Below are 22,838 nucleotides of genomic sequence, written 5' to 3'. Positions count from 1 at the left end.
AATGTATCGTTCTATTTATTTCTGTAGGAAGGTAATTTAGTTACTTTTATCAAGTTTTACTGTTAATTTAATTTTGAAATAAAGTACATTTTTAAGCCATTGTCTAGGTTAATTGCGCATTAATGTTAAAATGAAATTGTATTTTCAGTTTTTTTTACAGTCTTTTGTGGATACCGTTTCAAAGATGTCAAGTTCTTATATTTCATTGATTCCATTGGAAAACCTTTTTAAATGTTTGAAGATTATGAGTGAAATGATGGTGTCTCTTTTTCCTGAAAACGAGATATCAAATATAGCTTTACAGTTGAATTATTTTTACAATAAGTTTCTGTATTCACAAAAATTTAAAGACTCCAAAGTTAAACTTATATGCTTCTCCAACGCCATCAGTTTTATTCTTAAAACTGATAAGTGTTTTAAGTTTATTGAAAACTCTCGCCAGAAGTATTTTACAAAAATGCAAGTCTCCATATATCGCTATTGTAACATTTTACCAGGAAAGCTCGAAAGTAACTTAATGGATAAAGTTTTTAGTTGTTGCTCTATTTTGTTGCCTCGTTTGTTTCTACCGAATATTTTGGATTTAGAATGTGCTAATGCATGTCATGATATAGCTGTGAAAATATATAACAGTAAAGGAATGTACAGCGCTAGCAAAAAGCAAACAGTGTTTTTAATAAACAAGTTTGCGAAGTTAAAAAATAAAACTATGTTAAAAAACCAAATACAATGCTATACCAACATAAATATTAAGTTAGCTTCAAAAAGCGATGATAATTTAAAAGATCAGTCAACTTTAATTGAAGACAATGATTTCAAAGTTGAAAATTGCTATGAATCTGATTTTTTTTCAATTAATCAAGTGTTGCGGTGCGAACTTCAGTCGTGTCTTTCTAGGTAAGACTATTGTTAATTGAATTTAAATTTTCTGTTTTTTGTCACAAAATATTTTTTCAGAGTTAGGTTATACCACGATTTTTGATTAAATATATAGGTTTTAACATGTATCCAAAATAGATTATCAAATTAATTTGGTTACTCTTATAATTTTGACGGCATTTTGCATTAACAGGTTGTATACTCTTCAAAGTTATGAAGGTACATCTTATTTTCACAAAGTTTTGATGAAAATAATTGAAGTAAACAAAGAAAACGATCCAATTAAAGCAATTGAAGCTAAAGTTATAAAGTTCTATCTTCAATACTGCTTTGATAAACAATGTGAAAAAAGTAGTTTATCATCTAGATCATTATTAAAACTGCACCAAGAGTTAAGTACAGAACTAAAAGAGAGTACTATGAACTGGAAAATTTTAAGCACTATCTACGTAACTGATTACCTTAAATCTTGGGCAGATAAAACAAAAAAAGCAGGTAAATGAGTTTGTGTAATTGCTAATAAACAAAGATATCAAAATTTAAAGACAAATGTATAATTAAAATTGTAATTCTTTAAAGCTTAGAAGAATTTAAACTAATATATGTTAGTACAATGAAATTAGGCCATAGAGGGTCCAACATTTTTTTTTACAAAAATAAACTTTGCCTTTTATATTAAAGTTTTAAATACAAACTATAAGCCAGTTTTTATAGAATTCAAAAATATTATTTAAATTTTGAGATATTTTAATTTTGTTAAAAAATTCCGATATAAACGTATGGACCGCAAATTTTTCGAAGTCAATTTTCACGGAAATTTTCAAAATCTATCTTCTTCTTTATTTTCCAAGCAATCTTCTTTAAATTTTCAGGAAATGTCCCTTATGTTATAAGAAAAAAACGTTACTTATGAATTTTATAATTTGTAAAAATAAAAATAAAAAAAAATCTTTTTTCATTTCAAAAACAAAGTATTTTTATTTAAAAATTTTTTAAGTCCAATGAAATGTTATTTTGTTATTGTATTAAGATTAGACTGTGAAAGTTTGAAGAGATTGCTTCAAAAATGTTGGAGGAGATAAGTTTTAAATAAAATAATCTTTTTTCGCTGTTTTAGTTTTCCCTCCCCTTAGGAAACCTGTTATGCGGCGCGACTTTGATCGGTCATATCTTAAAGATATTTTTGAATTTTTTAAAATGGTAAAAAGTAACTTGAAACTTTGTATAAACTCTATAAAATAAGATAAAATTTCAAAAAACATTATTTACTCCCCTACCCTTATGGCCTAAACTATTCCTTTTTTTGCAGTTGAACTTTCAATTTTTGTTAACTGTTCTTTGTTTTCGCATGAGAATTAAAAAGCTTTTGTAGGTCGTAAGATAAAAAATATCAAAATAAACTTAAATTGTGGTTTTTGTTTGACAAAACAATTGAAATACTTAGTGCGATGTTTTCTTGATTTAATTTTATTGTGCTTTAATTAGAACTGCAATTTGAAAAAGAAATGACGAATTCACAAAAAGATAAAAATATCCACAAGCTGTGTACTTGGTACCCAAATAGTAATCCTCCAGATGTAAAAATGCTGCTTGAACTTGCCTCTATGCAAATTCCTTTAGAAAATGGAGATTATGACGAAGTTACTGACATTTATTTTACATGTGCACGTGCTGCAGCATATATACTTCGCATTCGTGGAGAGGTTTTAAAAAAGATAGTTTTAAGATTTTAAATAAAAATACTTTCAAGTGTCTTTTTTGTTTATATATAATTTTAGTTTTAGATGAGACTAATGATTTTTTTGTTTATTTTAGAAAAAATCAAGCTTAAATTTTAAAGTTTTTAAGGTTGTTTGTGAAAAAATTAAAAAATATGTACTTGAAAAAGTATTAATATGTTAATAAAGTTTCCTTAAAACAAAAATGTCTGAAGAAAACTTGATACAAAAGAATTATAAAAACAAAATTGCACAATAACTAAATATTATTAAACAATAGTTTTAAAAGATCTAGAAACCTAGTTAACTTTTTGATATATGTGTTATTTATCCTTAATTAGTTAACATTTTTAATTAGTTTATTGATAGAAATGATTTCAAAATTACTTTTTTTAAACTTTCTTTCAGTTATTTGAAGAACTAAGTTTATATAACTATATTGTCAAAGAAAATTACAGCAAATAGAAAAAAAAATATTTATATGTCAAGTAAACTTTTGAATTATTATTACATAATAAGCGACTTATTATGCTAAGTCACTAAAATACTATGCCATTAAAATATGTATTTTAATGACTATAAAAATGTTTTTACTTAATTTTTTTAACAGCTTCGTTGCATACACCTGCTTGAATCTCTCGCCTTGTCATTGGAAGCTGCAAAGACAGGTAGCTTAGTTTGGTACAAAACTTCTATTAACATTCACTTAGAACTTTCCGAAGTACTTTTGAATTTTAATATACCAAGTAAAGCAGTTGAAATTGCTAAAAAAGCCAAACTTCTTGTCAAGCAGCTTAAGTCATCGGATTTTTTAAAAAGTGAAATGAACTTTGATTTTAACTTAAGGTACCTGTATCTTAAAAGCAAGGTTGTATTGGCATCGGCCTTTTTAAAGTTAGACGACATCTCCTCTGCTCACTCTGAACTTTCTGCATTAGCAGGAGAAAATTTTCCTTCCGACCAGCTTCAACTTTTGCTGAACTTGCAGTTAAATAGTGTACTCGCACAGATGTTTGTTAAATATTGCTATTTGAATTCTGGTTGCGATGTCCCGGGGTTTTACAAATGTCCTGATGAAGCGAGAATATATTGTTTAAGAGGAATCAGTCACCTCACTCAGTTAATATTTCCTTCACTTTCAAGACATTCTGTATATGCGTTTTCAAAAGATGTTGGAGCAGTTGAATTTGGGCGTCTAAGTGAGAGTGTTTTTTATGGATATTTATAATATATAGTACTTGTGTTAGTGTAGACAAAAACTAAGATTTTTTACAAGTGAATACTTAATAAATTTGTGTTTGTTTTAACTTGATATGTTGTTCTCTATTAGTTTTTCTTAACCAAAGCAATTAATGACGACAATTATACTTAATACTGTCGGCATATACATAAGTACTATTTGTTTTGTGTGTTTATCTTAAATATTTTTTTGTTCTTGCTTTGAAATCTATATTGAAAAAAAAAATTTTTAGAATATGCCAGGAGTCATCAATTCGATTTATTAAATCAACTGCAACTTTGTGATACATGGATAACATGTAATCAGTATGCAATTAACGTTGAGCATGATAATGGACAGTTAAGCATAGCCCAATCTACTATACTAGATGGAATTAATTTTACTAGACATCTTCTGTTGCCAGAAAGGTGAGTTGCTAATTTTATACTTTGTACTGTAGGTGTAAAATATGGGTAGGTGTAAAGTTTGCAAAAGCAGACTAAATTGCACGAAGGGTCACTTTTACACGAAGACACTTTTGCACAAGCAGACAATTTTGCACGGAGACTTTTTTGCACATTTTAATTTTTTATTTGTTTTTATTTATTTTGTTATTTGTTTTACTATCACTATTACATCTAACCCTTACCCTCGGTCGGTAACTTATTTTTGTTTCAATTAATTAATTTTTTTACTATCACTGTTACCCCTAACCCTTACCCTCGGTCGGTCGGTAGCTTTTTTTTTTAACTGATTTATTTTTATTAATTCATTTTTCTTGTGTTTTTAATAATAATTTTTATTATATTTTTTTTTATTATCACTGTTAACCAGAGTTGCCACTCGGTCAGGAAATCAGGAAAAGTCAGGAGAAATTTTAAAAAATGATAAAAGTCAGGAAAAAATGGGGGGTTTTGAAAAAATATCAGGAAAAGTCATGAAATTTGATAAAATTTAAAAAAAGTCAGATTTTGTCAGGTTAAATTTACAAAATTCCTTGTTTTTTAAAGCCTTCAAATGGTAAAAATTAATTAAAAGTCCTTTAAAGTCGGAGAAAATTTCCAAAATTTTCCTAGAAATTTACAAAAATATTTATTTTTATTTCCAATGCCTTCTCCTGGTATAAATTAATAAAATATCCTTTATAAAACTGCAAAAATTTTCTATTAGCATATTGAATAAAGTACCCTACTTGAACAAGCAGATTTTGTAAGCTTTTTAGTATTGATGATCTGTAGCAAGGACACTTCCATAGTGAAACTGTGATATATACACAAAAGCTTATCTAGCATAATTTTAGAATCAAAGTGTTTTTTGTTTAAGTAAATAATTAAGTTCTTTATAGTTAAGCAGTAGTTTAAGATTCTATGTAACAACTTAAAGTGTATACTTATTCTCTTTATAATTTTTTCAAAATTGTTTAAATTTTTATAATAAGTTATAAAAGAGGTATATGCCAAGATTAAGTTTACTTATTATTTGTATGTTTTGTAGAGTAACTCAAGTTTTTAAAGTAAATAAAAGTATATTTATTTGTTACAAATTTTATACTAAATGATAAGAGGAAATATTTTATACAACAGATATATAGTTACTTTTTTATGTCTTTTTTTTACAGTTCCTAAACTTAAGTACTGGAAGTTTGATGATAGAAGTCAGCAAAAAAACTATTGCTTTTAACCTGTATTAAAATTGAATTAAAAGCTTTGTATAGTTTCAAGTGTTAGATTATGTATTTTATAATAAGTTTAATTTAAGAGTTAGATTTAGAAAAGTCAGGAAAATTTTTGTAAAAAGTCAGGAAAAGTCAGGAAATTTTTCTCAGCTTGATCAGTGGCAACCATGGTTAACCCTTACCCTCGGTCAGTAGCCTTTTTTTATTTTTGTATTTTTACTTATTTATCTTATAGCTTTTTTACTCTCTTGCAAAAATGACCCTTCGTGCAATTTTGTCTTCGTGCATTTTCGACCCGTTCCATTAAAACATGTTTGGTTAAGAATAAAGTTGTTTACTACAAATAAAAATTACAGCTTATTTGATAGTTATCTCAATAAACTAATGCGTTGTCTCACAATTGTTCAAAAGCTGTGCACAGTGAATAATTGTATTATCAATATTTCTTAAGTGTGTATTATACAGTTTGTAGCTTAATCATGAATTTGTTGAAATAATAAGCGTTGTAAAACAGTGTAAAATTTCCGCTTATGTTATCATTTGTTGCAAGTGGTTGTAGTAATTAAGTTGTAGCGTTTTACTATGTTTGCTAAATGATCAGAAAAACTAAAGTTGTCTGAAGATTAGTTTTAACTTTTTTATTTCTATTTTGCAGTAACTTCAAATTTTTTTGATCATTTTAATTTTTCTGTTTTGAAACTGATTTTCTCAGTACGCTTATTTCGTTTCTATTAGTTTAAATTTATAATCAAAACTTAAAATTAAATTTAGACTAATAGAAATAAATCGAATTAGATAAGATCAAGTTAGAAGCTTAAATATTAAAAAATTGAAATAGTGATATATCCGTCTATAAGTATACTTCAATAAATTTTTATAAGATCCCTTTTTGTTTTACAACTTATGTTTACAACTTTTATGTACAACGCGGTATTCTAATTTAAACAAAATAAAACATGAAAATAAAGATTAAAGATACAACTGCAAACTTTCTGTTTTGTTTCGTGGGTTGAACACCGACCTTTTCTTTGAATAAAAATAATTTTTTATTTATCAGATAAAAATTTTATATTTTATGATATTTTTTTAATGTAGTTACCGATGTTATTTGGTTTGTTCAGTACAAATATATACAATTAGTTGTGCTATACCTTTTAAGCAATAAATAAGATCATAGGAAATTTTATATGCACAAGTTATATACACAGAGTAGAGTATAAGTAATAAATATTTTTAAATAAAAAAGGGAATTGGAGTTCCAGATATTCTTGATTGAACACAGTAGACTTTTGCGTAACGAGGAAATATATCACGATCAACTGATGATTACTGCTGATAACATTTCTTACGTAATTAGCTGTAGACAACTTGATACACCAAAACGGAGGCTTATAAGTTCAAAGGGTTTGTTGCTTGTTTTTTTGTAATACTTGATAATTCATTCATAAAGATTTATATCTTTTTAATAGCTATAGATGAAATTGTTAATCCGGAAAAGGAGCGGAAGAATACGGAAAGCAGTGAAAAAATGGAAGTTTTTGTTGAAGATGAAAGCGATAATTTTTTACGTAAAAAAAGTAAAGAAGATATAGCATTTAAAATTTCAAATGAATCATCAGCAAGCCCAGTACTTATACGCAGCAAAGCCTTAAAGAAATTTCAAATTTCAACTTCAAACTTGTTGAAAAATATTTCTGAAGAAGTAAAATCCAATACTTTTGTGTGCAAAAGCTATTTACTCTTTCTTGTCCATTGTGTAGATTTCCATTTTTTACACGATTTTATGAAAGAAACGAATCTTTGTTTAGAAACCGCTCTCAAGTTTGCAATCGTTTTTGAAAAACATTTTGAGTCTGAATTACTTCGGTATACGAAATTTCCAACCAAAATAAATGAAAACTTTAATTTGAATACTTATACAGGTTAGTTTTTTAGATCATGTAATAGTTTATTTTGTTGATTTTTTGTAAAGTTTGCTTGGGTACAAAATATGAAAAACTAGCAGGTAGTCTTTTAAAAACTTTTGTAATATGTGAATATTTAAATAAAACCATTAAAAGATTTTTTTGAATTAGATTTTTTATTTTTAAATATATTATCAATTGAGGCTTTTTTTAGTTTTCATAAAGTCCATATAGTAAATAAATAGTAATTAAGCTATAATTCAGTAAGTAAAACCTCTTAAATTTTGTATTCCTTTATTATTTAGTCAGTGTTTTTACAAACTACAAACAAAATTTACCTTTTAAAAAGATTTAATTGTTTCTGTTTCGAACCTTAAGTTGTGATGTGTAAAATATTAGTTATCATATATTATGAAATAGTTGTTAAATATATTATTTTAAACAGATATAAACAAAACTTTGTGTGCTAAGTTTTATTTTACCATGGTTTCGGCATTTAAAATTTGTCACTTTCTCAATAAATCTCAAGTAGTTAAATATTTGTTTAAAGAACTAAAAGTACAAGTTTTTAAAAACATAAACAGTACACAAAAAAAGTTTTTAACTTATTTTTCAATCAGGACAGAGTTCCAAATTAGAATTTTTTTTAAAGACAAATCAGTCTTTTTTTGTTTTGCAAACAGATTTTGATATCTAGTGATATAATCATTATTGATAACTCTTTGGTATTTAATTCTATAATACAATAATGTATTGAGTATATTATATTTTACATATGTTGTATGTAATAATTGTTCTTCAATTTTCTGATTTTATTTATTATCAAACTAAATGCGAATCGAGTATCTCTAATACCAATGATTTTTGTTAGAATGAATTAAAATAAACAAGAAAAGCTAAAGAGCTATAAAACATAAATTAAACTAAGTGCTAAACTGATTTAGCAGAGAAGGGGTATTCAAGTAAATAACATTTTAAAATTCAAGTCTAATTTTGGTTAGTATTATTTTTGATTTTTTTTTCAACCCTCAAGTTTTGTAGTAAGTCAATACACAAGTTATAACCGGTATATTAACATTTCTCACCCGCACGATAACCACCCAATTAATTCCCACCCGAATCAAATCCCACCCGATTAATTCCCAACTGATTCAAATCCCACTCAATCAATTCCCACCCGAATCAAATCCCACTCTATTTATTCCCACCCAAATTCTTTGTCACTTTTGGACAAGTATCCACATTTTGGACAAGGAACAGATAACATTTTTGCACAGTTTTAAACTATGTCAATAGAAAACTATATTTCAAATAAATTTAACTAAGTTGAATCTAAATTTCATATACCTTAAAAAAATCAAAAAATCTAAAACTATCTTTTAGTTTATGTTATAGAAAACCTTTAAGTTATTTAGTATAAAATATATTAAAATCAAAATAAACTTAGCCTAAAACTAAACTAAAAAGTTTTTTATTGCTAATTAAAATTTGCTTTTAAGTAAAATATTAAAAACATTAAAATTCTAACTCTCTTGCTTGTTTATTTTTTTAGAATTTTTCTATTAGAAATCAAATTAAAGATGACTTTGACTTGGTTTAAAGTCAAAAATACATAGACGCACAAAAACACGCACGAATCAGGATTTTTGAAAATGATGATAAATTATATTCTTTGAAGTTTAATTGTACAAATGGCGGTGTCTTTATAAAAATTTTCTAATAGAAAACTTTTTTTTTGGTAAAGTAAAACAACAGTTTGACAGTTTTACTTACTTATAGCTAGTTTAACAGTATAGGAGTTTTAGTAATCTTTATTTTTTTTATTTGTTTTACTCTACTTAAAATAATTTTCAGTTAGCTTTTATTTTAATTTTATGCCTAACTTATTTTAAAATATATTCAAGTTTATTTTTAGATTAATACGTAATTAATGATTAAACAGGTAAAATATATATTTAATACATTTTTTGTATAGTTTTTTTACAAATGTATTTAGATAAATTTCGTCAAGTTAGTTAAATCAAATTTTTTCAAAAAGTCAGCCGTGCAAAAATATGGCACCTGTAAAAAATTGATGCCATGCAACATAACGCTTTGTGCAAAGTGCAGTCAATAAAAAGTAATAATTCGTTGAAAAGTAACACCTATGCAAAACTGACACTATGCAAAAATAACTCTTCGTGCAAAAGTGATGCTGTGTAAAAGTGACGAGCAAAATTGATTGAGTGGGAATAGGTCCGTGTTGGAATTGTGCGGTCCCCGTTAAAATCTATTAACCTTATAATCTTGCATTATTTCTTTCAATATAAGTTTTGATAATTTCCACAAGTATTTTTTTACATGAAAAGTATAACTATGAATAAGGTTTTTATTTTTTGAAGTTACTACTAAAAAAGCACTTAGTATTTTTCTAACAAACTTTTAATTCATAAAGGTAAATTCACGTCAAGCTTGAACTTGTTTGTTGAGTTTGTGGCCCTGATAAACTTGAAGTTTGCACAAAAAATGATAAGTTGCAACAAGATTGACAAATGCCAGCAAATGGTCATGTCAGTGTTGAACTTGCTCGATTCAAACAAAACTTACAACTTTCATCTCAAGAGTAAAGTGTTATATGAAGCACATATGCTTCTTGCTAGCACGAATATTTCTGAAAAATGTGCTCCGTACCAAAATTATAAAGATGCGAATCAGCAAGCTTGTTTGATGAACAGCATAGTCGACATATCTTCAGAAATTAGTCAGGAAGCCAGCTTAGCATTTGGAGATAAATTAATTACTCCTCCCTGTACTCCTGTGTTTAAGTAAGTTATGAGAATTTTGAAATTATGCATAGTTCTAAAAGTATTATAATTGAGTAAATAATTGCTTTTTTTTATGCTTAAAATGTGTATCATTTAAGTTTGAAAGTTACTGTTGCTTTCCTTTTTTGTTGAAAAACTAACATAAAAGCATAACTTTTATATTTAAAATAGTTATACCAAGAGTAAATTATTAATTTCGAAATCATACTTAATTGTTAGTGTATCTCATTGAGATTATTTTTTTGATAGTTTTGTTTTTGTTCAAAGTATTTATTGAGATAAGGGGGATCAAAGTATGTTAGTTCAATAGCTTACACATAGAAGATGCAAACTAAAAATCCAAAAAAGACTATTATATCATAATTGTCTGCTTCTGTTTTTACCAAAATTTGTTTTTTTTATACTTTTTTATTTACTTATAAGTTTTAATTACGTGTTACTAAATTTTTTTAGTTTTTAGATTTTTTTTCAATTTTTATTTTTTATTTTTGATAGTTTTGGTCAAAAACTTTTTGTCTCTTATAATTCCAACACGTAAATTTTTTATACTATTAAAGAAATATTTCGTGGAAATTTTAAGTTTTTGAGAAACTAGACTATTAAAAATCGATTTCCATACGATATAGTATAAGAAACTTTGTACAAAAATGACTATATCTTAAAAGTTTATTATTTTTTACCTTTGATAAAAACAACTTACTTATAGTTACTGCATCAAAAAAGGACCAATTTTAGTTTTTGTTAAAAATTCCTGGACTCCATATGGCTTAAATTTTGTTTAGTTATTAATTTAGGCATAAATCAAAATTGCTCTAAACATGTGATATTGATTTTTTTTGAGCTTTTAATATTAGTTTAAGGTATTTTTAATTGATAATTTTAATATGACGTATAAAGTTTTAGGAAATGCTAAGCTCAAAAAATGATAAAGGTGTTTATTATTTTATAAATTTATATTTTTATATGATATTTTAAAACAATTTAACAGGAAGAAATCATTTAACCTCAAAGAAATGAAAACACCAGAAAATAATTCTAATAAAGTTTTAAAAGTCAAAAAATCTGCTGATACTTTTAAAACACCTTCATCTCAAAAAACCTCCATTATCAACAATGTTCCTCCTTTATTTCATGAACCTCTCAGCGTGAATAAAATAAAGTAATTTTTTTTTTGGTTTGTTCTATTGGTTGTAACCAGTTTAAGTATACTTTAGTTGTATTCTTATAATTTTTGATAAGTATATTTATTTGAAAACTTACGCTAACCTTATGGTCAAGTTTTATGATATTAAACAAAGAGAATGTTTTTGCATATGATAACTATATTTGTTTGTAATCAGTTCAAAAAAACCACTTATTACAACTGAGAATCCGAAAGCAGTCGTACCGTTCAAATCTCCAGAAGATTCAGTTGAAATTAGCAATACAAATTTAAAAGAGGCAATTGTTCCTGTTAGTTTTTTAACAATACCTATATATATTCAAGTCATAACATTTAAGTTTATATCTTTGATGCTGATATAAAAAACTTTAGTTAAGTTTATTTGTTTTTTATGCTTATCTGTTTTTTGTTGATGATCTAACTAGTATTTAGATTATTTATTACTTTAAAAACATCTAAAAAATTATAACAAGTCATAAACAATTAGTTTAGTAAGCTTAGAGCTTAAATAACAAGCACAAATAATAATCTACTCAATGTAACTAATAATAATATGATAAATATGTGTTTTAGAATATGATAAATGTTAACACAACAGTAAAAAGTAATACTAGTTTTTAATGGAAGTCTAATATTTCTTTAAGTAGCATTTTAAAATAGTTCTGGAATAATATATTTACCTAATTTTTTTTTTGTATATAATGTGTATTAATTAAGCTGTTCTTAAACAGAAAGTACGAAGAGGGTTGCGAAACACTCGCAGCAGAACACTGAGGCAAGCTACGGGTGTCAGAGAAAAAAGAAGCCAGGCGAAGAAAAAGTATTTAGAATCAAACAGACCCGTTTACACCGATGAAGAACCAGAATGCGAACGTCCAAATAAGAAAAAAGAAAAGTATGATCAGTGTTTAATCGTAGTTATACAAAACTTATTAAGTTTAATTTTATTTTAATTCATTATAGGCTGGACCCACCTGTGCAAAACTCCTCAGATTCTTCCAATGGTGAGTTCTAATAACATTTTTTAGCAACTGATATATATGTTAAGTTTATTTTATTTTTCAGAAGCTGATGTTGAGTGTGAACGATTGTCTTCCGATTGTGTTCGAATGGTAAAATTGTTTACTATGTAGTTTTAAATAATTAAGATATTGTTTACTAGAAAAACATATTCTTGATTTTAAGGCCATAAGGTAAAATAAGCATAACAATAAGGCCATAGGGTAAATCACTTTTTAAAGTAAAGTCCTATTTTACATAAAAATAAAGGTAAAAATTTTTTTAACCGTTTTAAAATAACTTTGAGATATAAGCGATCAAACATAGGGAGTACAATGAAGGCTTGGGAGGGGCAAACTAAATGGGCTAAAACAGACTATTTTACTAAAAATCTATCTCATCCTTCTGATTTTGAATAACTATTTTTAAAGTTTTTTATTTTAATTTTTAACAATTTATAAACAGTTTGTAGGAATCAGATGTTTGAATTTTTTCTAAACATATACTTTTCCATAAACAAGTTTTTTTTTTGTAACTTTGGTCATAGTTTTTATTTTGAAGTTCGCTTCCTAAAAGTTAGTTATAATATTTAAAAGAACTTTTCCTAAAAGCTTGAAGTAAACTTCTTTGAAGTTGAAGGAAGTGAAATGTTTTTGATAACTTTTTCAAAATTCCGAAAAAATCGGGCTTGAAGATTTTTTGTACCTTACGGTTGTATCAGATTTTTTCTACAAAACTGGTTATATCTCCATTTTTTTTCTCTGTTGAAAAGTATTTTATAGTATCAGGGTGGCCACAAAACCTGGAATTTGAAAGTTTAGACTGGAAAAACCTGGAATTTTAAACAACTTTTACGTGTAAGTAGTGAAATTTCGATACGACACAAAAATCTATCATAAGGATCAGAAAAGTTGTCATCACTATATTGAATTAATAAAAAACGGGTTTAAAGTAGTATCTTTACAGTATCTTTTCAATTTTGTAATACTATTTAACACAGTTTTTCACCTTAAACTTAATTTTTAATTAAAAGTAGACCCAAAAACAAGTACTTTCAAAAACCTAGAAAAATTTTGCCAATAACCAGTGGCCACGCTGTAGTATATACTCTTTAACTTTCAAAAAAGGTCTAAGGTTAGTTATTGTATAAAAATATTAAATCCTCCCCTTTCTATGGCCTTTATTTTTAATTTTTTTTACGAGTATAACACTATTTCACTGTGTATATTCCGTATATAAAAGTTTAAAGTTATAATCTTTTTATACTTTTTCAAACAGGAGTTCTCAGAAAAAGAGAACTTAACACCACCAACGACCCCTTATTACAATCAAAGGGCCCTCACACATTTACACAAAGATCGCTCCAATGATCTTTCGAACACATTTCAAACACCTCCAAGGCAAACTAACCGGCTTGATCCAAAACATCATTTAAAAAAAGCCCTTAGTTTGGCTCTTATACATAGTTAGATTTTTGTCGCTTTACTGATAAACTGTTTAAAGGATACAAATTTTAAGTGTAACTATAGCAGGGTTGCAAAAAAAACCTGGAATCCTAGAAAAACCTGGAATTTTGAATGAAAATCATTAAAAACTTTGAATTTTAAAGAATTTTTTCATGTTAAGTAATGAAACTCAGTTTGACACAAAAAATCTGTCACATACATTAAAATTCTTTGTTATCTTTAAAAAAATAAATTTCATAAAACACATTTAAAGTAGCTTTACAGTATCTTTACAATGTTATTATACTATTTAAGACAGTGTTTTACCTTAAACTTGAATTTATACCATAAGTAGACTGAACATTTTGTACTTTCAAAAACCTGGAAGAAAATTCTCAAAAACTTTTGGCAACCCTGCAATAGTTAAGATATATGTCTAATAGCAGCTTATTAGTAATTTAATAAGCAAATATATAATTCTCTTATAATTTATTCAAAAAAATTTAAATTCCTTGCATGAAATGTTAAATTTTACACTTATCTTTAATAAGATAGTTATTGTATTTATATATAAAAATACTAAATCAATTGTTTTTTATCATTAATTTACGCAACTTTTTTCAGGTGATTTTTATCGTGCTAAAAAAGCTGCAAGGTATATAAAAAACTTGGTTTCATTTGAGAAACCAGCTAATAAAAGTAATAATCAAGTTTACAACCACCTAAACGATGAGCTAGTCGGCTTGCATGCACTTTCTATAGGATTGTCATTTAGGTTTGACATGCTTTACAGATCTATGTTTATTAAAAGAAGACTACTAAAATCCTTCCAACAAGAAGGTAGTTTTGTTTTTGATCAGATTGTTTTCTTAGCATAATTTACAATTTTTTATGTTATGCTATAAAGCTTAGCTACTTTTTTTCGAACGCTAATGTTTATCATTTACTTGAAATAAATTAGTTTCTTATTTTATTATTACAATTATACTTTTATTTTTAGTTGTAAAATAGTTTTAATTGTTAACATGGTTGCCACATGGTCAGGAAAGTCAGGGAAAACTAATAAAAAAAAGACAAAAGTCCGGAAAAGAAGGGGTTTTTTAAAAAAGTCAAGAAATTTGACAAAATTGAAAAAACGTCAGACTGTGTTAGTTCAAATTTAAAAAATTCCATGTTTTTTAAAGCCTTCAAATGATAAAAAAATATTTAAAAATCCTTTAAAGTCAGACTAAAATTGCAAAGTTTTCCTAGTAATTTACAAAATTACTTAATTTCCAATGCCTTCATCTGGTAAAAATTAATAAAATAAGTTCAAAAACAAAAGAAATGAAGCCCACAAACTGTGGCTAGATTTAGAGAAAAGATTTTCTTCAAACAAGTGTAGGAGCAGCAGATGAGAATGATTTAAATAAAATGAGGCAAATGGTTTTAAATGCCAAGAAAATTAAGCGGTATGCAGACCAGATGAAGACAGCCGTATTTTCATTAGATGAAGAGGTTGAAGTGCTAATAAAGAAACGGAGAAAATAAACTCTAGCACATATAGTAAAAAAACTTGAGTTTGATTAAGTTTTTTATTGTTTTAAGGTTTTTACTGTTAAAATTCCTTATATGTCTTTTGGTTTATTTAGATACATTTATGTTAGGAAACGCTAAAATATCGGCGATCTATTTGTCCCTTATCTAGTTGTCCCTGCTCGAGTTGCCGGTAATCGATTTGCCTCTACTCGAATTGTCCCTATTCTAGTTGTCCCTGCTCGAGTTGATTCTGCTCGAATCACCTGTGCTCGAGTCGCCCCTACTCTGCTTAGCTTTGTTTTCATTTTTTGTTTACAATAGCTTGTGGAATGATACTTAAGCCTGTACTGTTTTAGGTAATTTTCAACTTAGCTTAGTTACCGCAATATGTTGATTTTGCGGTAATTCTTGAAAAAATTTTGATTTTTTTAGTTAATTTGCGGCAGTGTAGTGCAATTTTCTGCTAAAAAATAACGAAAACGTTATATATACTTAATTTTTTCTTACGAAAATAAAAGGTTGTGCAATTGCGGCAGTGCAACACCGCACGCGACGCCCCTGTGTTATAGTATAACTTTTCAAAATAATGCTACTCACGAAAGACTTTTTTTAACAAATCCTGTCCGACGACTACAAAAAATTTTAAATGAAGCCAAAGCTTAGTTTTAAAAATTTTTGAATATACTTTAAAAAGTTCTTATTCATTGTTATGAAAATTTGAAATAGTGTGCCATTTCTTTTGCTTTTGTAATGTTCAGAAATTAAGAATATTAAGTAATTTCAGGAATTGTATACATAGATCAGTAAAAGAAGTTAAAAGTTATTTTTATTATCATTCGATTCGTTACAATAGTTTTAGTAACACTAATAATAAATATACATCAGCAGATTCCTACCCACCTGAAGTCGAGAAAAGAATTACCAATCTTCAATCTACCATTAATTTAGTAAGAAGGGACAAAACTTTATCTAATAGCCGCGATGTTAGCTCTTATTTACAGCAACTGAAAGCAAAAATTCCTGATGACTGGAGCATAATATTTATGTCTCATGAAGATGACTGTGCACCAGAGAAATATTTAGAAACAGATATTGGTAAAATTTTAACTTTTGTACTTAGTTTTATCTAAGTTTTTTTTTGATGTAAGGTTTCAAAAAACTTTATTTTTTATTCTTATAGCTCTCTAATAGATCTTAAATTTCTCACTGGTTTTAATTTGCTCAAGTTAGCATAAAGTTTTGATCATATCACTTTGACCATCAGACCACAAGCTTTCTGTAGACTGAGACCCGGGTTTTCACAGAATTTAGAAGTAACCAATCGTACCCGAAAATGATAGTTTAATAACATTTATAGTGCTTGAATGTTGAGTCTGTGGTCCAAGTGGTATGGTCAAAACGTCTTCTAAAAATTATTAAGTATTAAGGTTTTAATACACATGCATAACTTTTTTATCTTGTTATTTATTTAATGAATTGTAGATAATAAATGGCCTTTGATGATATCCAAAGTCAGAGGAGATACAGAATTAGAAAGCCTTTATATAAATATTGAAGGTTATTTTTTGTTGATATGTTGTTCTATAAATATACAGTTTTCAAAAGCTATTTGGTCTTATGATTGATTATATAGGTAATTTAGATACCAAATTAATAATTTTTCAACAGTTTGGTCAAAGTATCAAACTTTTGATTTGTTTACTTATTCACAATCTAAAAATTTCAATGTCATAGAATAAGACAAAAAAAATCCTGATGAACACTATTAAAACTAGATTTTCTTTATTTTAGATTTTGGAAACTAATCATGTATAGCTATTAAAAAGATCAATAAAGTTTTATTTTTGTTTTTGGTTTTTAATTTGTAAAATAATGTAGACAGTGGTTTTTCTTTTAAGTTTAACAAATTTTATGATATATTTTATTTGGAGTAGAATTCATTCATGATAGGTATTTTTAAATTTTGTTTTTAAGCAATAAGATGATTATAAAGGTGTTCATTTAATTTAAAAGAGATAATAAATTTTCAATTAGAAAAACTTTGAAAAAAATAATTTAAATTATCCGTAAATAAAAACTTTTTTTCAACGTTGTATATTTATTTTCTTAGATTCAAAAATGAGTTCACTAATAAAAGATTTAGAAGATATAAAAACTGCCATTGACGATAGTGCAAGTATAAAAGAAAAGGTTCAATGGTGGACTGCTAGGCGAAACATTGACAGAAAAATCGAGCAAATGGTATATAACTAATCTTAACAACATACTGTAGAACAGGATTTCCCAAAGTGGCGATTTTGGCCATTATGGGTAATAACTATTAAGGAGGCGAAAAGTGTATGGGTGGTTAACTAGTGCAATTGTGAAAATCAGTTTGGGAAACCCTGCTATAGATACTATTTTTTTATATATAATGCGTTTATTATTTTTGCAATGCAATGTTTATATGGAAATATTTTCGTTTTCAGTGTGGATGTATGGATTCCCTGCTAGGCATTTACCTACCTGTAATGCTTGGTAGTCATAAGCAAAAAAGTAAAAGACAAAGTTTGAAATTAAAAGTCGATTTAATTTCAAAAAGTTTCTTAGATAGTCTCCACACAAAGGATATAATTAACTTGAGCAAAACTCATTTAATTGAAGTAAGCGTTTTAATTACTTTTATATTTTGTAAATATTATATGATGTAACGTTTAAAGCTTAACGCCTACTGCAAGTTTATATTTTTAGACATAAATTTTATTAAGTCAGTTTTTATAATTTAAGTTTTATACTTTCTAGATTTTTATTGAAGGATGGTATGATTATACAGTCGATCAAAAAAGTCAAGTTATCTCCCTACTTTTTGATTTAAAGAAATTGAATGATAATACTAAAAAAGAAGCATACTCGTTTATAATCAAGCAGTTTAAGAAGTATTCGGAAAATAAAACTAAAGAGGTTTGACCATATGTTTAAGATATTCATCTTTTATGTCATAGTTAGTTACTTCTTATAAATGATTTTATAAATAGACAATGCACATAAGCTATACAAATTAAATAACGGGTAGTGTATATTAGAGTTTAAAAAACTTTTATTTATTAAGTTTCTCCTAAACCCTTAAAAGACGATTTTGAATTTTATAGGACAAATCAGAACGTGGACATATAGTTTTCGTTCTAGACAAAAAAGTACATTTGTTTCCGTGGGAATCTGTGAAATATGTGCGAAATAACTCCGCATCTCGAGTTCCTTCAAGCGACGTTTTGATTCATTTGTTGACAATGAAGGAGGAAAATGATAAATTTACTAGTGCTGATATGAACAACGTTTCTTTCGTCATTAATCCAAAGGTGCTCTTTTGCTTCATTGTTTAATGTTTTTAATGCAGTTTAATTAATCTAAAATCCTATCAGAGCATTATAACTATTTATATTTGTAGTGTTATAAATAGTGGTCTACCGGATCCATAAAATTAGTATCCGGCCAGAAGTGGATCTTATTTTAAAATAAGTATCCGACGGATCCGGATCTTTTGACAATAGGTTCCTGCCGGATCCTATAAAATTTTCCCGTAATATCTAGTGTAATTTTCAAAACTACTCTTAAATACGCCTAATAACTGTTATTTTTTTTGCCCTTTATCACAAACTTCAGAATATTTAGTGTAAGTTTTAAATTTTCCTAAGATTTTTATTTGAGAAAAACATTAATACTGAAGCTAAAGTTAATTGAACTTAATTAAGCTTATTAAATGTTGTTTAGTTTGAATTTACTAGTTCTGCTAAATAATTTAGAATGTTTAGTTAAACACCTAGTTTTTTTTTTTTTTTAAGATTTTTTGCTCGTCTTGACCAATAGTTTAATATCTGTTCTATATAAAGTTCTTTAATATCTAATGTAAGTGTCAAAACTACCCTTGAATACGCCCACGACATTTTATTTTCTCTTCATCATGAAATCCAGAATATCTAGTGTATCCCCATAAAATATGCGTATTACTTTTTTTTCATGCACCCTTTTCAGTGATCTACCGGATCCATAACATTAAAATCCGAATATGTTTTTAATTAGCATCATCCATCCGGATACTTGGATCCGGTAGATCACTAAGTATAGTTCAAAGTTTTGATTCTTTAAAGGTATGTATTATGTTGTAAATAAAAATTAAGTTTGTTTGACTTTTTTATACTTTTTATAGTACAATTATACATTAAACACATTATTTTACTTTTACACAAAGTCAAAAAATTTAAATAATATTGTAAATACGGCAAATAGATTTTGTTTTAGACCTTTAAAATTTAATGTAATTTCTCGTCAAATTGAAAACTAAAAAAGTAAAAAAATAAGTTTTTGATTTTGTACAAAACATTTGTTCATGTGTTTTAAAATCAAGTTAAGTAACCTGATGTGCATGTTGAACCCGAGTCAAAATGCGTTGTTTTGGCGTTTGAAATCATCTTTATAAAGTTTATTTTTCATTTAATGTATGAATAAATTTACTCATATAAACTTAAATAAAAACTTTTGATATATAGGAAAATAATTTAAATTAAAATTTTACTTTTATATATATTCACGTTTAAGTCTAAAACAAAGACACGTATAAGTCTATAAAAAAAATTTGTTTATTGTTTGTAATTGAGACTTGTTATTTGTAGTTGAGTAACCATTTTATATTTAAATAAATTGTAAATGTTAAACACCATTTTTATGGATATATACTTATTAATACGACAAATTACTGTGTACAAAGTTTTACTTTTAAACTTATACCCAAAACTTTTTTTGATAAATATTAAAAAAAAAACAAACAATATTGTATAGGGAGATCTTTCTAAGACAGCGTCAAGATTTCAGAGCTGGTTTCAAAGCATTGATAACTGGACGGGCACTTGTAATAAGAAACCTAGTAGCTCACAGTGGGTCAAGTATGTCGAAGAATCAGATATTTTTGTGTAAGTTTACTTCTGTTTATCTGTAATTATGAGCTTTTATTTAGAGAAAAGTATGGGTTTTAAAGTATAGTTTCTGGCTTATGTCGTTAAAGTGTCAGAAAATTAATTAAATATATTAAAATGATAATTATGATTGTGACATAAATGAAAATAAAAGTTGTTAATTAGTTTGCATGGTTGAAATAGCGGATTTTTCTTACTTTTTTATTAAGAAATAAGTTTTGGTTAAAATAAATCACAAAGTGTTTTGATAGCTAGAATTTAATTAATGTGTTGAGTTTTAGAATATGCTTTAAGATGTTTAATAATTTAATAAATGTTTTTGTTAGGTTTAAATGGTAAAGTTTTATTTTTACATCAAAGTTTGTTACAAGCAAGATATTTAAACATCATAGATACACATCGCGATAAAGTTTATTCATTAGCGCTGTAGTAATTTAATTAAAACTAAACAAGCAATCTAAAACGCTTACATCAGGCAATGTTTCAGAAGGTAAGTGCAACAAGTTATAAATCCGCCGAAAAACTAACTACTACTAGGAAAATTCAGAGTTTTTTAAATGACTTATTTATTTAATGATACTCGTTTTACAGCTTTAAGTTGTCTTAAAATTATTTTTTTATAAACCAAAAAATAACCTTAGATACTGTGGTCACGGAAGCGGTAAGCAGTTTTACTGCAAAGAAGAAATAATTCGTTCTAAAAGCAAAGCACTGCCATTTTTAATGGGCTGTTCTAGTGGGCTACTTAAAGAAGATGGAATTTCTGAGCCTACAAGTTATTTTTGTTCCTTTTGTTGTACACATTAAAAAATTTCTTTTTGTTAAATTTCTATTGAATATATTATATGTAGTAAAATGTATATAAAGAACAAAAAACATTATATATTATTTTTAAATCAATATACTTTTTTAATATATAAAATATTGACGAAGGGATTTATTAATGTTACTACTTAAACATAATAAGCAAATCATAGTACGCTTCTGTTTTATCAAAGTATTTCAGGGGTCGGCGAATTAAAGCCTGGTAAACACAAATCTCTGGCCCAAGGCTTGAGATAGAATAGTTTATACAAACCATTATAAAAAAAAATTAAATAAAAAATTAAAATTATAAATAAACTTTTTTTTTTAAGTAAGCTAACATAGTTATTACTTTTTCTTATATTTTCAATAGTCAATCACAAAAAACTCTACATCTACCAAAGACATAAGGTTCGTTACCCATTACAGGCTGCACACTCCCCAGAGATTATGTTTTTAAACTTAATCTATTAATGGACAAAAGTACATAAAGTTATATACTACTTTTTGAAACTTATGTGTAGTTTTTTTGTTATATTAAATCTTATGCAAGATAATGTTACGATGTGTATGGTTAAATATTTTGTAAACATTTTTAAAAGGTTTCTAACGAAGTACCATTAAAACAAATACCTGTTTCTAGTATTTTGACTTTTTCAAAACCATAAACCAGCGAATATTTGCAGGTACAATTTTGAGCTATTTAGTAGCTGGCTCTCCTTGTGTTCTCGGTTACTTGTGGCCAGTAACTGACAAAGACACGGACAAATTTCTCGCCAGGTGTCTCATACTGTGGAGTGACTCAAGTTTGTTTTCACTTAATGTAGATTTAATACATGTGGTAAAAAATTTGCCTTATACTAAATTGTTTGTTGTATATCGTTTAATGAGACGAAACTTAGCAAATAAAAAGGACTAATCATCAAAATGTTCCTCCAATTGTTTATTTTAATTTAAGTTAGTCTTTACGTTTCTACAGATTCTGGAATTAGTTCAGTTTTAAGAAAATGTGAAAAAGTTTGCAAAATGCCACGAACAAATGGAAGTTCTTGTATTATATACGGTTTACCTGTAAAATGTTCCAATGCCCCAGTTAAATGGACTGAAAATAAGCCCGATGATTTATAACATTTAATTTTTCATTTTAATTTTATTAATTTTCTATTTAAACTAGAATGAATTGCAAATTGTTTCTATATATGATTTTTTTCATGTTATCGTTAGTAAAATTGATATTTGGTTTTAAAAATGTGTTTTTTGATTAAAGTATAAAGAAATTTAATAGCTTTGTATTATCTGATTTAGTATAACTGTACAAGATAAAATAAAGGCTTTAAAACTTATCGAAAATTTTTAGTCTTATTTAGAATAAACAAAGATAGTTTAATTTCAACTTGAGTCATAAAACATTTTAAACTTTTCAAAAATTCCAAACATTTTTATTTTAATCATGAAAGGAACATTTCCTAAAAATAATATATATTTAGCTTAAAAAATGTTGCTTTACAATTATTTCATAAAATTCTTACAAAGTTAACAATATTCCAAAAGCTAAATAAAACTATATTATTTCAATTAAAATTATTTAAAGCAGTTGTATAAAAGCCAGAGTTTTATTTTTTAATTTGTATTTTCTCATGACTCAATTATATTGTTCGTTACGTATTTGTTTTTGTTTAAATAAATATATATATAAATAACTGAAACTAACCATAACTAATTTTTTTTAATATCGTTTTATACATTTTAAAAATTCAATATATTA

The 22,838-nt window shown here is 26.5% G+C and overlaps 1 protein-coding gene across 1 annotated transcript; it reads left to right on the top strand.

Annotated features, from left to right (window-relative positions):
- Positions 1-2,384: 2,384 nt before the first annotated feature.
- Positions 2,385-22,201, top strand: LOC145833400 (uncharacterized). Its single transcript, XM_082940579.1, has 23 exons — positions 2,385-2,582; positions 3,208-3,796; positions 4,070-4,244; positions 6,738-6,895; positions 6,961-7,059; positions 9,830-10,199; positions 11,188-11,358; positions 11,540-11,651; positions 12,093-12,256; positions 12,325-12,365; positions 12,427-12,473; positions 13,639-13,807; positions 14,430-14,645; positions 16,212-16,418; positions 16,806-16,880; positions 17,434-17,564; positions 17,792-17,965; positions 18,105-18,263; positions 18,452-18,658; positions 20,136-20,266; positions 20,911-21,044; positions 21,760-21,879; positions 22,053-22,201. The coding sequence occupies exons 1-23, from the start codon at positions 2,385-2,387 to the stop codon at positions 22,199-22,201; spliced, it is 3,996 nt and encodes a 1,331-aa protein (XP_082796705.1).
- The last annotated feature ends 637 nt before the right edge of the window (positions 22,202-22,838 follow it).

The sequence above is a fragment of the Thalia democratica genome, chromosome 4, assembly GCF_965202585.1.
Source record: "Thalia democratica chromosome 4, ktThaDemo2.hap1.1, whole genome shotgun sequence".
Classification (NCBI taxonomy): domain Eukaryota; kingdom Metazoa; phylum Chordata; class Thaliacea; order Salpida; family Salpidae; genus Thalia; species Thalia democratica.
Note: the sequence above shows the minus strand (reverse complement) of the source record. Positions and strands in the feature narration are given on the sequence as shown.